The sequence below is a fragment of the Gopherus flavomarginatus genome, chromosome 1, assembly GCF_025201925.1.
Source record: "Gopherus flavomarginatus isolate rGopFla2 chromosome 1, rGopFla2.mat.asm, whole genome shotgun sequence".
Taxonomy (NCBI): domain Eukaryota; kingdom Metazoa; phylum Chordata; order Testudines; family Testudinidae; genus Gopherus; species Gopherus flavomarginatus.
The window spans coordinates 209026907-209038879 of NC_066617.1; the positions used below are offsets into that span (position 1 = coordinate 209026907).

General features: G+C 41.7%; 1 protein-coding gene across 1 annotated transcript in view; it reads left to right on the forward strand.

Moving 5' to 3' along the window:
- The window catches only part of UMODL1 (uromodulin like 1), a 54699-nt gene extending 44515 nt beyond the window's left edge, over positions 1–10184 (forward strand). The window contains exons 17-20 of the mRNA XM_050936484.1: positions 622–858; positions 2470–2629; positions 8668–8752; positions 9997–10184. Coding sequence (XP_050792441.1) covers positions 622–858; positions 2470–2629; positions 8668–8752; positions 9997–10184 — 670 coding nt within the window. The remainder of the gene's footprint in view (positions 1–621; positions 859–2469; positions 2630–8667; positions 8753–9996) is intronic.
- The last annotated feature ends 1789 nt before the right edge of the window (positions 10185–11973 follow it).

The window sequence follows — 11973 nt, forward strand, 5'->3', positions numbered from 1 at the left end:
ACCCAGGCCGTGACCAAATCCTCTCACTTGCTGTCCTATACAGCTCCAAAACCCATCCTTTCCTCTCCATTCTTACATCAAAACTTCTCATCTGAACCGTGATCATCTCTTGCCTTGATTACTTCAATCACCTCCTCTGGCCTCCTTGATTTCTCCTCCCACCCCACACACACTGTCTTGCAGTGTGTCCAAAAAGCTGCATCAAAAAGTCTTGCTCGTTTACCGTTCTGACCCCATCACTCCTTCTTCAAATCCCTTCACTGTCTTCCTCTTGTTTTTTGCATCAGACTCAAGTTTCTTGTTCGGAGCTTTGGCAATATACTTCTGTTCCCACTTCTTTAAATCACTGTAATCACTGCGCTGTCTGCTCATACTGCCAATAACTTCCACCTTTGTAGCCTACCAGAGTCTTCTCCATGCCTTCTTCCACACTATCCCAAGGTCCTGGACTGCAGCAAGCAACCACCCTTTCCTTTTGAAATCTTAACAATATGCTGGACTGCAGATTTTTCCTCACTACAGTAGTGCACATGTGCTAGAGAAACAGGAATCGTATCTGTGACCCATAAAAACACTATAATCAAATCTCTGATCTTTAAAAACAGCTTATTGTCTTTTCAGGGTTTATACCTTTTTTGAGGATTTACATGGATCTGGATATTTTATAACTGAGATGCAATTGTTTGTTGGAAACTCTTCAGTCCCCCAAAATTTCAGTGTTTCTGCCAGTGATGATATACTGATTGAGGTGGGAATTCAAAAAGAAGACAGCAACCTCAAGGTGGTCGTCACTGAGTGCTGGGCAACTCCAACGAGTAATTCAGGGGATCCTCTATCATTTGGTTTTATTAACAACAGGTACAGCACACACTCTTTAGAAGTGACATAGGCATGTGCAAGCTGTCTAGCAGTGTAGTCCCTGAACGTGAGGAACCTTTCCAGGAGCCGAAGATGGCTATTAATATCTTGTCTTTTTAATGTACTTTTTACATGCCCTCACTGAGTCCTTGTTCTTTTCAAAGCCCAATACTTAACTTCAGACACTTTAAAGGGAGTCTGGGAGGGCTGTTGCCTGCCCCTAATATTTGTAAAGGAGATGTTCAGTGTAGGTCTACTCTTTGATTTCTGATTGATCCTGGAGGCGTAGGTGGCTTTGGTAGTCAATAATGCAAAAAATCTATGGTGCAGCCATTTCTTTCTAATACAGCCATTACTAAAGGCATGCTTGCCTTTATGGACTTGAAGTTAGACTATTGCTGTATGCTGTACATGGGGTGATGCTTGAAGAACATTTAGAATCTTCATATGAAGTAGAGTACGGTAGCCTGATTTGTGAAGCAGAATAGGCTACTGGGACATAATTTTAAGACAGTGGTGAACAAGTGAAACTGAGGACCTCATCTGGCTTGCAGTACCTTTGTTACTGGTGATGTGCATGAGAAAGGAGAAGAGTGCCCTAGGTGACACTCAGGGTACAGCTACACTGCAATAAAAATCCTGCAACATTGAGTCTCAGCACAACTCCATTGATTTGGCTTTGTAGGGCTCAGGCTGCATTGCTAAAAATAACAGCATAGACATTTGGGCTTGGGCTGGATCCCAGGCTCTAAGACTCACCTGTCTCCTGAGCTGTCAGCGTCTGGACTACAGTCCAAGCCAGAACATCTACTCAGCCATGTTTAGCCCTGCAACCTGAGCCCTGTGAGCCCAAGTCAGCTGACTCAGGCCAGCCTTGGCCATGCCATGGGTCTTTTATTGCAGTGGAGATGTACCCTCAAAGTCCAGGTTCATTTTGGAGGGGTGGCAGTTTTAATGAAAATATTTAATAGTAACCTAAGCCCATCTGATACGGAAATAGTGGAGAGACAATAAAGATGGAGAACCTATGATATATGTTTACACAGATAGCTTTCAAAGTAGAACCTCACTTTAGGAGCTTAAAAGAAAATATTAAAAAATCCTATTTAATTTCTGAAGAATGGGATTGCTCTACCAGCACCACCCTTCCAAAAGTCAGAATTAATTCTTGTATGTAGCAGGACATTTGAACCAGGATCAAATGGTGCGCTGCGCATGACTGGTTTTTAGTTTACTGTGTCAAACTACTGTATTATGTGTAAAATATTCAGTATTGTGTGACACCCACTTCATCTTTTGCCTTCACTCACCTCAGACTTCAATTTGTTTTTGTTTTTTCTCTCATGCTGAAGTTGAAGAATCTCACTAAATACTCACCTCTGAATCCCCTGTGTACTTAGTTACTCAGGCTTTCGTGTGCAGTGGTGTTCTATCCTAGGGACAAGCCAACACTTAGAACACGGCCACCAGTGTCTATACTGGAGAACACTCCATGGAATATCTAGATACGGTTTTTCAGAGGAAGCTTATAAACAGAACTACAAGGTGCTGTTACTGGGGTATAGCGCCTATAGCTCTAGTTATTTTGTGTGTCTTCCTATTCTCTTTTAGCTGCCCAGTCCCAGAGGCCTACACCACCATGATTGAAAATGGAAATTCAAGAAAAGCTCAGTTTAAGCTGAAAATCTTTTCCTTTGTCAACAACTCTGTTGTTTACCTACACTGCAAAATTCGTATTTGTGTGGAAACCTCTGAAAGCACCTGTAGGACGGTAAGGGGGTTGATCCTTAAATTTAACTTTCTATGTGACATATGACTGACAATGCTGTACCTGGAAAATGAAGGGATAACATGCTTCCGAAAGGTGATGGTATCCTTTAAACTCCATTTTTCTTCATTTTCCTTCATTTTTCAACTTGCAGCAGTGTGAAGTAGGGAAATAATATAGCCACATGTAAGCCTCAATCTTTATTTCTCTTTCAATTCCCTATCTTTCAGCTGAAGAATGGAGCATAAATAAAAAATGGTATCAAGGCTGGGAAACTGGATGGCTCTGGGGGGTGCCTGGAAAAAAAAGTACCATCTGATGGCCTTTGTGAAATGAGCAGGTGATCTCAATACAAATACTAGTGGATATGTTCCACAGATTAAAAAACAGATAACTATCTGATAAGAGTGTAGTCTCATCAGAAAAGCCAAAGTTGGAATTGTCAAGGAGATGGCTCTATATTTTCTTGCCCAGTGATTATTTCCCCAGATCAAGGTTTGGGCACAGTCTTAGGAAGCTTACACTGTTGTTGCCCAAGTTCCCTGGTTTCTAGGGCTGTCAATCCAGCACCTTTTCAAAAGCACTTAAAAAAAACAGTATTCTGGTAAAGTTGGACACACATAATATTATCTTCTGACTACATCCAAAGATTATCACATTGTCTCTTTTTACTTCCGAGTATGTGAACAGCTCTTATAATTTGTTGCTCATGAAGACAAGATAAGTTAGGACTCTCTTTTTACCATAGATAAAAGGAATTATTATTATTATTTATTATTATTTTTTGCTAAAGATCTTCTCTGTGGTGACACAATGTTTTCATTAGGTATTTGTCTGTTATTTAATAGTTCCCTCCTGTTCTAAATTGCTCAGCTTGGTCTCAGTATAAATCAAATGGCTCCTCCTAGAAGATCAGGAATGGATAGCAGGAGGAAGAAAACCTTTTCCTGTCTTCAATTACAGAGATTTGTCCAGGGAAAAAGGAAAAAGGGGACAGGAAATTTGAGTGACAGATGGAAGGAGGGCGCTAGGTTTGACACTAATGTAATTTTGAATTAAATTAAAGTACCGCAAAACTCACATTCAAGTAAGTATTCGAACCATAGAACTTCAACTCCTAATAACATAACAGAACAAATACTAAGAGATGATAGGGGCAGAGTTGCATCTATTCATACGAGGACTGAATTTGGATCAACATCTAGAGGACAATGGAATCATGAACATCAAGAAGCATGATGTATAACAAATACACTTAACTCGTATGGAGCGTGTTTAATCCTTGGATCTGTGTCCCACAAGGGTGGGGTACATGTCACTGTCCCCATTTTGAAGAGAGGAAGCAGAGGCACAGAGAGAGGATATGACTTAGAATCATAGAATATCAGGGTTGGAAGGGACCTCAGGAGGTCATCTAGTCCAACCCCCTGTTCAAAGCAGGATCAATCCCCAACTAAATCATTCCAGCCAGGGCTTTGTCAAGCCTGACCTTAAAATACTCCAAGGAAGGAGATTCCACCATCTCCCTAGGTAACCTATTCCAGTGCTTCACCACCCTCCTTAGGAAAAACTTTTTCACAATATCCAACCTAAACCTCTCCCACTGCAACCTGAGACCATTACTCCTTGTTCTATCATCTGGTGCCACTGAGAGCAGTCTAGATCTATCCTCTTTGGAACCCCCTTTCAGGTAGTTGAAAGCAGCTATCAAATCCCTCCTCATTCTTCTCTTCTGCAGACTAAACAATCCCAGTTCCCTCAGCCTCTCCTCATAAGTCATGTGCTCCAGCCCTCTAATCATTTTTGTTGCCCTCCACTGGACTCTTTCCAATTTTTCCACATCCTTCTTGTAGTGTGGGGCCCAAAACTTGACACAGCACTCCAGATGAGGCCTCACCAATGTCGAATAGAGGGGAATGATCATATCCCTCAATCTGCTGGCAATGCTCCTACTTATACAGCCCAAAATGCCGTTGGCCTTCTTGGCAATGAGGACACACTGTCAACTCATATGCAGCTTCTTGTCCACTGTAACCCTTAGGTTCTTTTCTGCAGAACTGCTGCCTAGCTGCTCGGTCCCTAGTCTGTAGCAGTGCCTGAGATTCTTCCATCCTAAGTGCAGGACTATGCACTTGTCCTTGTTGAACCTCATCAGATTTCCTTTGGCCCAATCCTCTAATTAGTCTAGGTCCCTCTGTATACTATCCCTACCCTTCAGCATATCTACCATGCCTCCTAGTTTAGTGTCATCTGCAAACTTGCTGAGGGTGCAGTCCACGCTATCCTCCAGATCATTAATGAAGATATTGAACAAAAACGGCCCCAGGACTGACCCTTGAGGCACTCTGCTTGGTACCGGCTGCCAACTAGACATGGAGCCATTGATCCCTACCCGTTGAGCCTGACGGTCTAGCCAGCTTTCTATCCACCTTATAGTCCCATTCATCCAGCCCATACTTCAACTCGCTGGCAAGAATACTGTGGGAGACCATAACAAAAACTTTGCTAAAGTCAAGGAATAACACGTCCACTGCTTTCCCCTCATCCACAGAGCCAGTTATCTCCTCATAGAAGGCAATTAGGTTAGTCAGGCATGACTTGCCCTTGGTGAATCCATGCTGACTGTTCCTGATCACTTTCCTCTCCTCTAAGTGCTTCTAAACTGATTCCTTGAGGATCTGCTTCATGGTTTTTCCAGGGACTGAGGTGAGGCTGACTGGCCTGTAGTTCCCCAGATCCTCCTCCTTTCCTTTTTTAAAGATGGGCACTACATTAGCCTTTTTCCAGTCATCCAGGACTCCCCTGATCGCCATGAGTTTTCAAAGATAATGGCCAATGGCTCTGCAATCACGTCCACCAACTCCTTTAGCACCCTCGGATGCAGCGCATGTGGCCCCATGGACTTGTGCTCGTCCAGCTTTTCTAAATAGTCCTGAACCACTTCTTTCTCCACAGAGGGCTGGTCACCTCCTCCCCATGCTGTGCTGCCCAGTGCAGCAGTCTGGGAGCTGACCTTGTTCATTGTCCAAGGTCACACAGCTGGTCCGCAATAGAGCCTGAAATAGAACCAGGTCTCCCAATTCTCAGTCCAATGTCTTTAGCACTGTGTCCCTTTATAAAGCACAGGTAAAGCCAGACAAACTAGGCTGGGCAAAGCCTTTAAAAATGCATTGTAGAGAACAATCCTGCATTGGCCAACAATGGATGGACTAGAAGATAAACTAGCTTTCTTCTATCTTCAGCTTCTTTGTTTCTGTAATATCCTGCATTTAGTGTAATAGGCAATCTAATAAACTGAGACTCATACAGGTCCAGTTTAAAGTACTGGGTATGGATACACTAGATGACCTAATAGAATGTCTCCATCTCTAATGTATGTGGTTGTTTTTTTGATCCCATTGCAGAGTTAATGCATAAAAAGAATGCAGTTGATGTAATGTATCTTGATTTAGCAAAGTATTCAGTACAATGCCTCTCAAAATATTACTTGCATATTTAGTTCACATTGGCTTGAATATGACCGCTATCACATGGATAGAAAATTGGCCGAAGGACTGCAAACAAAGGGTAAAAGTTAACATCAATGCACTGAGCAAAGGCTTAGTAGGAGCTACAAGGAATTGTGATAGATCTGATTTTAACATCTTTATATAGATTGGGGTAGAGAGTATGTTAATTGAGGACCATATTCTGATCTCAATTACACTGTTTTTATGCTGATGTAATTTCATTGACTTCATTGGAGTTGCTCCTGGTTTGCAAGTGAGATCAAAATTAGGCCCCAGTTTGTAGCTGATTCTAAATTAATGTCTAGCACGATACAGCAATTAATTACTTAGATGCCTTTTATATCTTTCTTGTAGGATTTAGAAACTTTATTAATTTAAAGAGGAGAACTGTATCATCCCTTATCCCAAGCAAACTATCCCATATGAAAATGTAGCGAGTTTAGTATATTTTTATTGGATTTAAATTAAAATAATAAGCACAGATGGCACTAGACCGCATCCGGCAAATCCAGAGAGGGAAACTTTTGGGAAACCAGAGGAGTTGTTGGGGAGTGAAGCCCAGTGACATGACAGGCACTTGAACACCATTGGGGATTCTCAGAGCATGCATAGGGCACTGGGAACCACTCAGAATGCCAGGGTGAGGGTGCGTGAAGGGTCACAAAGAGCCACGGGGAAATTGGTGCGCAGGACTGGATCTCCAATAGTAGACCAATCTGTTTTATTGTGGGATTATTTGTCAGCATGCCTGCGTGTTCCTCCGTGGGAGTAAGGGGAATAAGGAGCCCTCTTTCTCCTCTGTGGGGCTCCACATATCCAGGACCTGTGCAGCAAGGAAGAGCAGCTGCTACAAACAGGTGGGTGGGGAGCAGGTGAAGCCTGGGCTCTTCCCCGACCACATGTTAGCTGGCACCCAGGGGAATAGAGCTCATAGACTCATAGACTCTAGGACTGGAAGGGACCTCGAGAGGTCATCTAGTCCAGTCCCCTGCCCTCATGGCAGGACCAAATACTGTCTAGACCATCCCTAATAGACATTTATCTAACCTACTCTTAAAGCTATGACAGGAAAAGGGCAAGTGCCCCATGGTGCAAGGGAAAAGCAAGGATTGAACTGTGACTCTGAGTCCAGGTTTGGTCCCTGCCTAATCAGGGGCGGCTCCTTATGTGGGCTGGATAGCAAGGCGTCATCCAAAACTACATGACCTAAGTGAGAGAACGAGTTAGGGAAGCATGAAAGTGAAGGCTCACAATGTTCTCATACTTGACCTACCTCTGCCTCCAGGAATATTTGCTCACTTCAGAGCTGATCTGAGGCCTGGATTCTTGCCTGAAGATTGGAAATCACCTATTTTTTCATCTCTTCTTGTCACTTCCCAGTTTTTTTGGTATATGAGTCTTGACTCTTTTAAATCTGGAAGAGAAAAGAGTAGTTTGGGAGAAAAACATAGTAAGACAAAGTCAGGACAGTAACATCAGGCACAGCCAACAGCACAGTGACAAATAGGAGCAAAAAATATTACAGTGAATTGGAACCATGAAATTGCACAGTGGCTACCTATGTAACCACATGTTCTTATTTTAGGGCTTGTCTACACAGGAAAGTTATACCTGTTGCTAAGATGTGAATTTAAACTGATATAGTTATACCTGTATAACAACCCATGTGGATACTCTAATTCCAGAACAAGAGTGACTTTTTGGTGTTTTTGTTTGTTTCATTTATGGGTCTTTGGAAAGGTTTCAAGGTAGGCAGGAGAAAGCCACTGTTATACTGGAATAAATGTATCAACAAGTGGAGTTATGCCATTATAACTATAGTGATCTAGTTATACCAGTACAACTGGTAAAACTGGCCCATGTAAACAAACCCTTACTTACCCCTACTGTCCATTTCTTCCCTTTGTTTATTAAGTTTACATGTTTCATCTTGCTTCAAACGAGACTGTAAACTTTTCAGGAGAGGGATAGTCTTATTATGTGTAAACACAATGGAGCACTGATCCTGACTGAGACCTTCAGGTGGCAACACAATACAAATTATTATGATTCATAATAACAATTCATAATAGTATAATGAGCAATGCTGTTAAAAAAGGATGCTGAAGGCTAAGTAGTGTGCTATGGCTTATTTTGGAGATCCTTCTTACATACCCTAAGAGTGTGGGAGAAAACTTAGTAGTACACACACTGTGTTGCTTAAAGAAAATTTTGATAGACATTCTTCTGTAGGCTTTTTATTTTTTTTAAATAGACTCAATACAATCTGCTTTGTCCCAAGGGCCTGTCCACAGAGGTTTCTTTTCAGTGTTCTGATAAGCGGATATTTCTTTCAGTACTGATCTCTGATCTTTTTCAGTTTTTGTTAGAATGTAACAAAGGTTAGCGCTGGGAAATAAAAAAAAGCTCTGGTACTGGGTACTACCTTCAATAAATCAGCATAAATTCTCCATTCTTTAGAGTCATTACAAGACTGCATATATATTACATATGTTTATATTATAAATGATCAGGGTTTTGTGATTGTTACAGAGCTGCCAAGATGTTCGATCCCTGAAAAGTGGTGAAATTATTGCCACACACAGAACATCCTGGGGGCCTCTGTGCAGAACCACTGGTGAGTAGATGGCTACAAAAAAGTTACACAAGCTAATTATTGAACAGATTCTGTACTGATGGGCGAACTTGAAAACCTTCCTTGTAAGGCATAAACCCCCTTGGCTGAGAAATAGGATGGTCCGCTGAAGCTGGGTAGCAATTACTGATACTTTATGGGCCAATCTCTGCCAGTTGGGATGCAGTAATGGTGATACACTTGGGGGGTGGAGGCATGTTCTATGCAACTATTTGTGCTAGTGAGGAGGTAGAATTAATTGCAGAAAGTAATCGGTATTTGAACTATAATGTTCTGAGTCTGCTCAAATCTTATACTGCAATCAGCTATTGCACAGTGCTTAGACTAGATTCCTTTTAGAGCACAGTATGTTAGACTTTGAGGCCAAATTCAGAGATGTGCTATGTAAGGTGATATAAATAAGGTCTGTTATGCCCCCTTACACCCACTTTATAGATGCTGTAAGGGAGGAAAAGTTGGCACAATTTACATGTTGAAGAACTGGAATAAGGTGTAAACTAGGGTGGAGATCAGTCTAATTACACCTCTTCTGGTTCCTTAATAAGTTAGACTGCTTAGAAGTGGGTGGAGTGGCCAAAAATCAATCCAATGGAGACTGAGCTCCGGGGGCGGGGGGCCAGGAGGCGGGGGAAGCGAGGGCAGGGAAGAGTTGATGTACAAGCTAGACCTTGCTCACTACTCTACACTCCATCTGAACATGATGCTAAAGGTTCTTTTTAAGTGTAATTATTGCCTGTCGTGGTATTAACTAGTACCTGCCCCCCAATAATATGAATTGTATCTCATGTGGTGTAAACATATTAATTTTACAAATATGCTTAATTACTGCAGATGAATGACAGGACTAAAATCAAAGAACATTCTCCCTACAGGATTATGCTGAAGCTAGGGCAGTAGCTCAGAAATGTATATATTATTATTAATATTATAACAGAAAATGCCTAGAGCCACATCCTCCATACCAATTTGAGTACATATATCTCATCACAGTCAGTGGTGGTTCTGCACACGTATCTAAAGACGGGATTTTCTCTAATGCACAGACATTGCCATGAGAATAACTCTTCCAAGAGGACCAAATCAATGTATCAGAGTGCCATGCTCTTACCACTGCATTGGGCTACTTGATGTGTCTTAAATTGCTTGCAAGATTGTAACACTAAGTTGGCTTCTTAATAAATGAATAGATTCCAGGGATTCAAAACTTTTCCTTGTTCTTTCTCTAGCATCTGATGCAAAAAGTGAGAAGGCGCCTGGGCTAGGAATAGGGTTCATCATCCTTATTGTCATTGCTGTGTTTGTTTTTGTGCTGGGAGTGGCGGCCCTTTCGGTTTCCCAATACCAGCGAAAGACGGGGAGATACAACTTCAAAATCAAGTCCGACAACTTTAGCTACCAAGTGTTCTATGATTAAATATTTCCAATTCATCACATGTAAGTATTAAACCGTGATCAATTAAGTTTTAAACTGCCCAACCCTACCTAAAATGGAAACTGTGAAATGCCTACAAATTTGTCTTCAATAACTTGAAGCATTTTTTGGTTTAGTGATGTGGACAGTAATTATATAGCCAGTAGAAATCTTCCCATCCCCTTGCAGCTGTGGATCAAGGGGAATATGGAGCATGCAGCTCCTGTGTTTCCTTCCTGCACCAGAGTCATGATCCAAGTAGGTCCTACATGGCCATACTGGGGACAGGTGTGTTGCTTCCCCTTATCATCTTACATGGCCTCAAAGCATGATGGCACAATCTAGCTCTGTGGTTCTCAACCAGGGGTACAGGTACCCTGGGGGTATGCAGAGATCTTCCAGGGGGTACATCGACTCATCTAGATATCTGCCTAGTTTTACAACAGGCTACGTAAAAAGTACTAGCAAAGTCAGTGCAAACTAAAATTTCATATAGACAATGACTTGTTTATACTGCTGTATTTACTATACACTGAGAGGTAAGTACAATATTTATATTCCAACCTATTTTATAATTATATGGTAAAAAGGAGAAAGTAAGCAATTTGTCAGAAATACTGTGGTGTGACACTTCTGTATTTTTGTGTCTGATTTTGTAAGCAAGTAGGTTTTAAGTGAGGTGAAACTTGTGGGTACGCAAGACAAATCAGACTCCTGAAAGGGGTACAGTAGTCTGGAAAAGTTGAGAGCCACTGCTCTAGCTCACACTAAATGACATACCACCTTTGTAATGTGCCTGTAACCATTTCCATTGCCATGTACCATGTGTCAAATACAGTATCTGAAGGAATTTTTACCACAATATTTATAGGCAGGATCCCTTTTGTTCCATGATTCTGTGATTGCAGAATTTGCTGCAGAATTTACCCCATGCCACAGAATTGTGCTCCAGAATCTCAGCTTTCATTGAGGGTTGTGGGTGTGTGGTATGTTTTTCTTTTTCTTTTTCTTTCTTTTTCAAATTGACTTCCTAGCCCTTGTGGTTGGAAAGATAAACTTGAAAATTTGAACTGAGCGTAAACCTATGTTTATCTGAGTCTGCAAAAAGCCTGAAGCAGTGGTGTAAACTGCCCCTGTCATCTCACTCATGGTGCTGTGGAGTTCATGACTATGCTGCTGGAGAGTTTTGTATTTTTCTAAGATACCAGAGAATTCAGCGTTTTTCCTGTACAATGAATATTTCCTAGTATAAGTCATAGTTGTTGTGTGTGTATTTGAGTGTGCGTGGGTTGGAAATGAAGGGTATTTCATGGTGGTAAAATAAATAATTGCCCCAGAATTTGAGGGCAGTAGTTCCAAATTTTGGACCTATCATGCCATAGAGCACATAGGGCTCCTGTTTGTAGGAGACTTCTACTGTTGTTGTCTCTTACGAATAACTAGTTTTCCTGGTCTGAAGTCTCATGCTTGAAAATGCAACTGACATGTACATAGGGTGGTTCATCACTACGATAGTTATTAATGTCTTTGTAAATCATTTAATGTTGCTGAGACATTCATGGAATGTCAGGTAGAAAGTAAAAGGAATACTGTAGTAAGTATCTGCTTACCAAGATCTTAACAGCAACTGCCAGACATGTCGCTTCTGATCCTCTGCTTTGTGGCTGCTTTGTACTGGTCTGTGTGCCTAGCCAGCCACAGAAAGAACACCTCATCAGAAAGGAATCCTCTGGTTGCCTCGCTGTGATTGGATTAAGGTGCAGGCTTGGGGGGAGGAAATAGGGTGACTGTA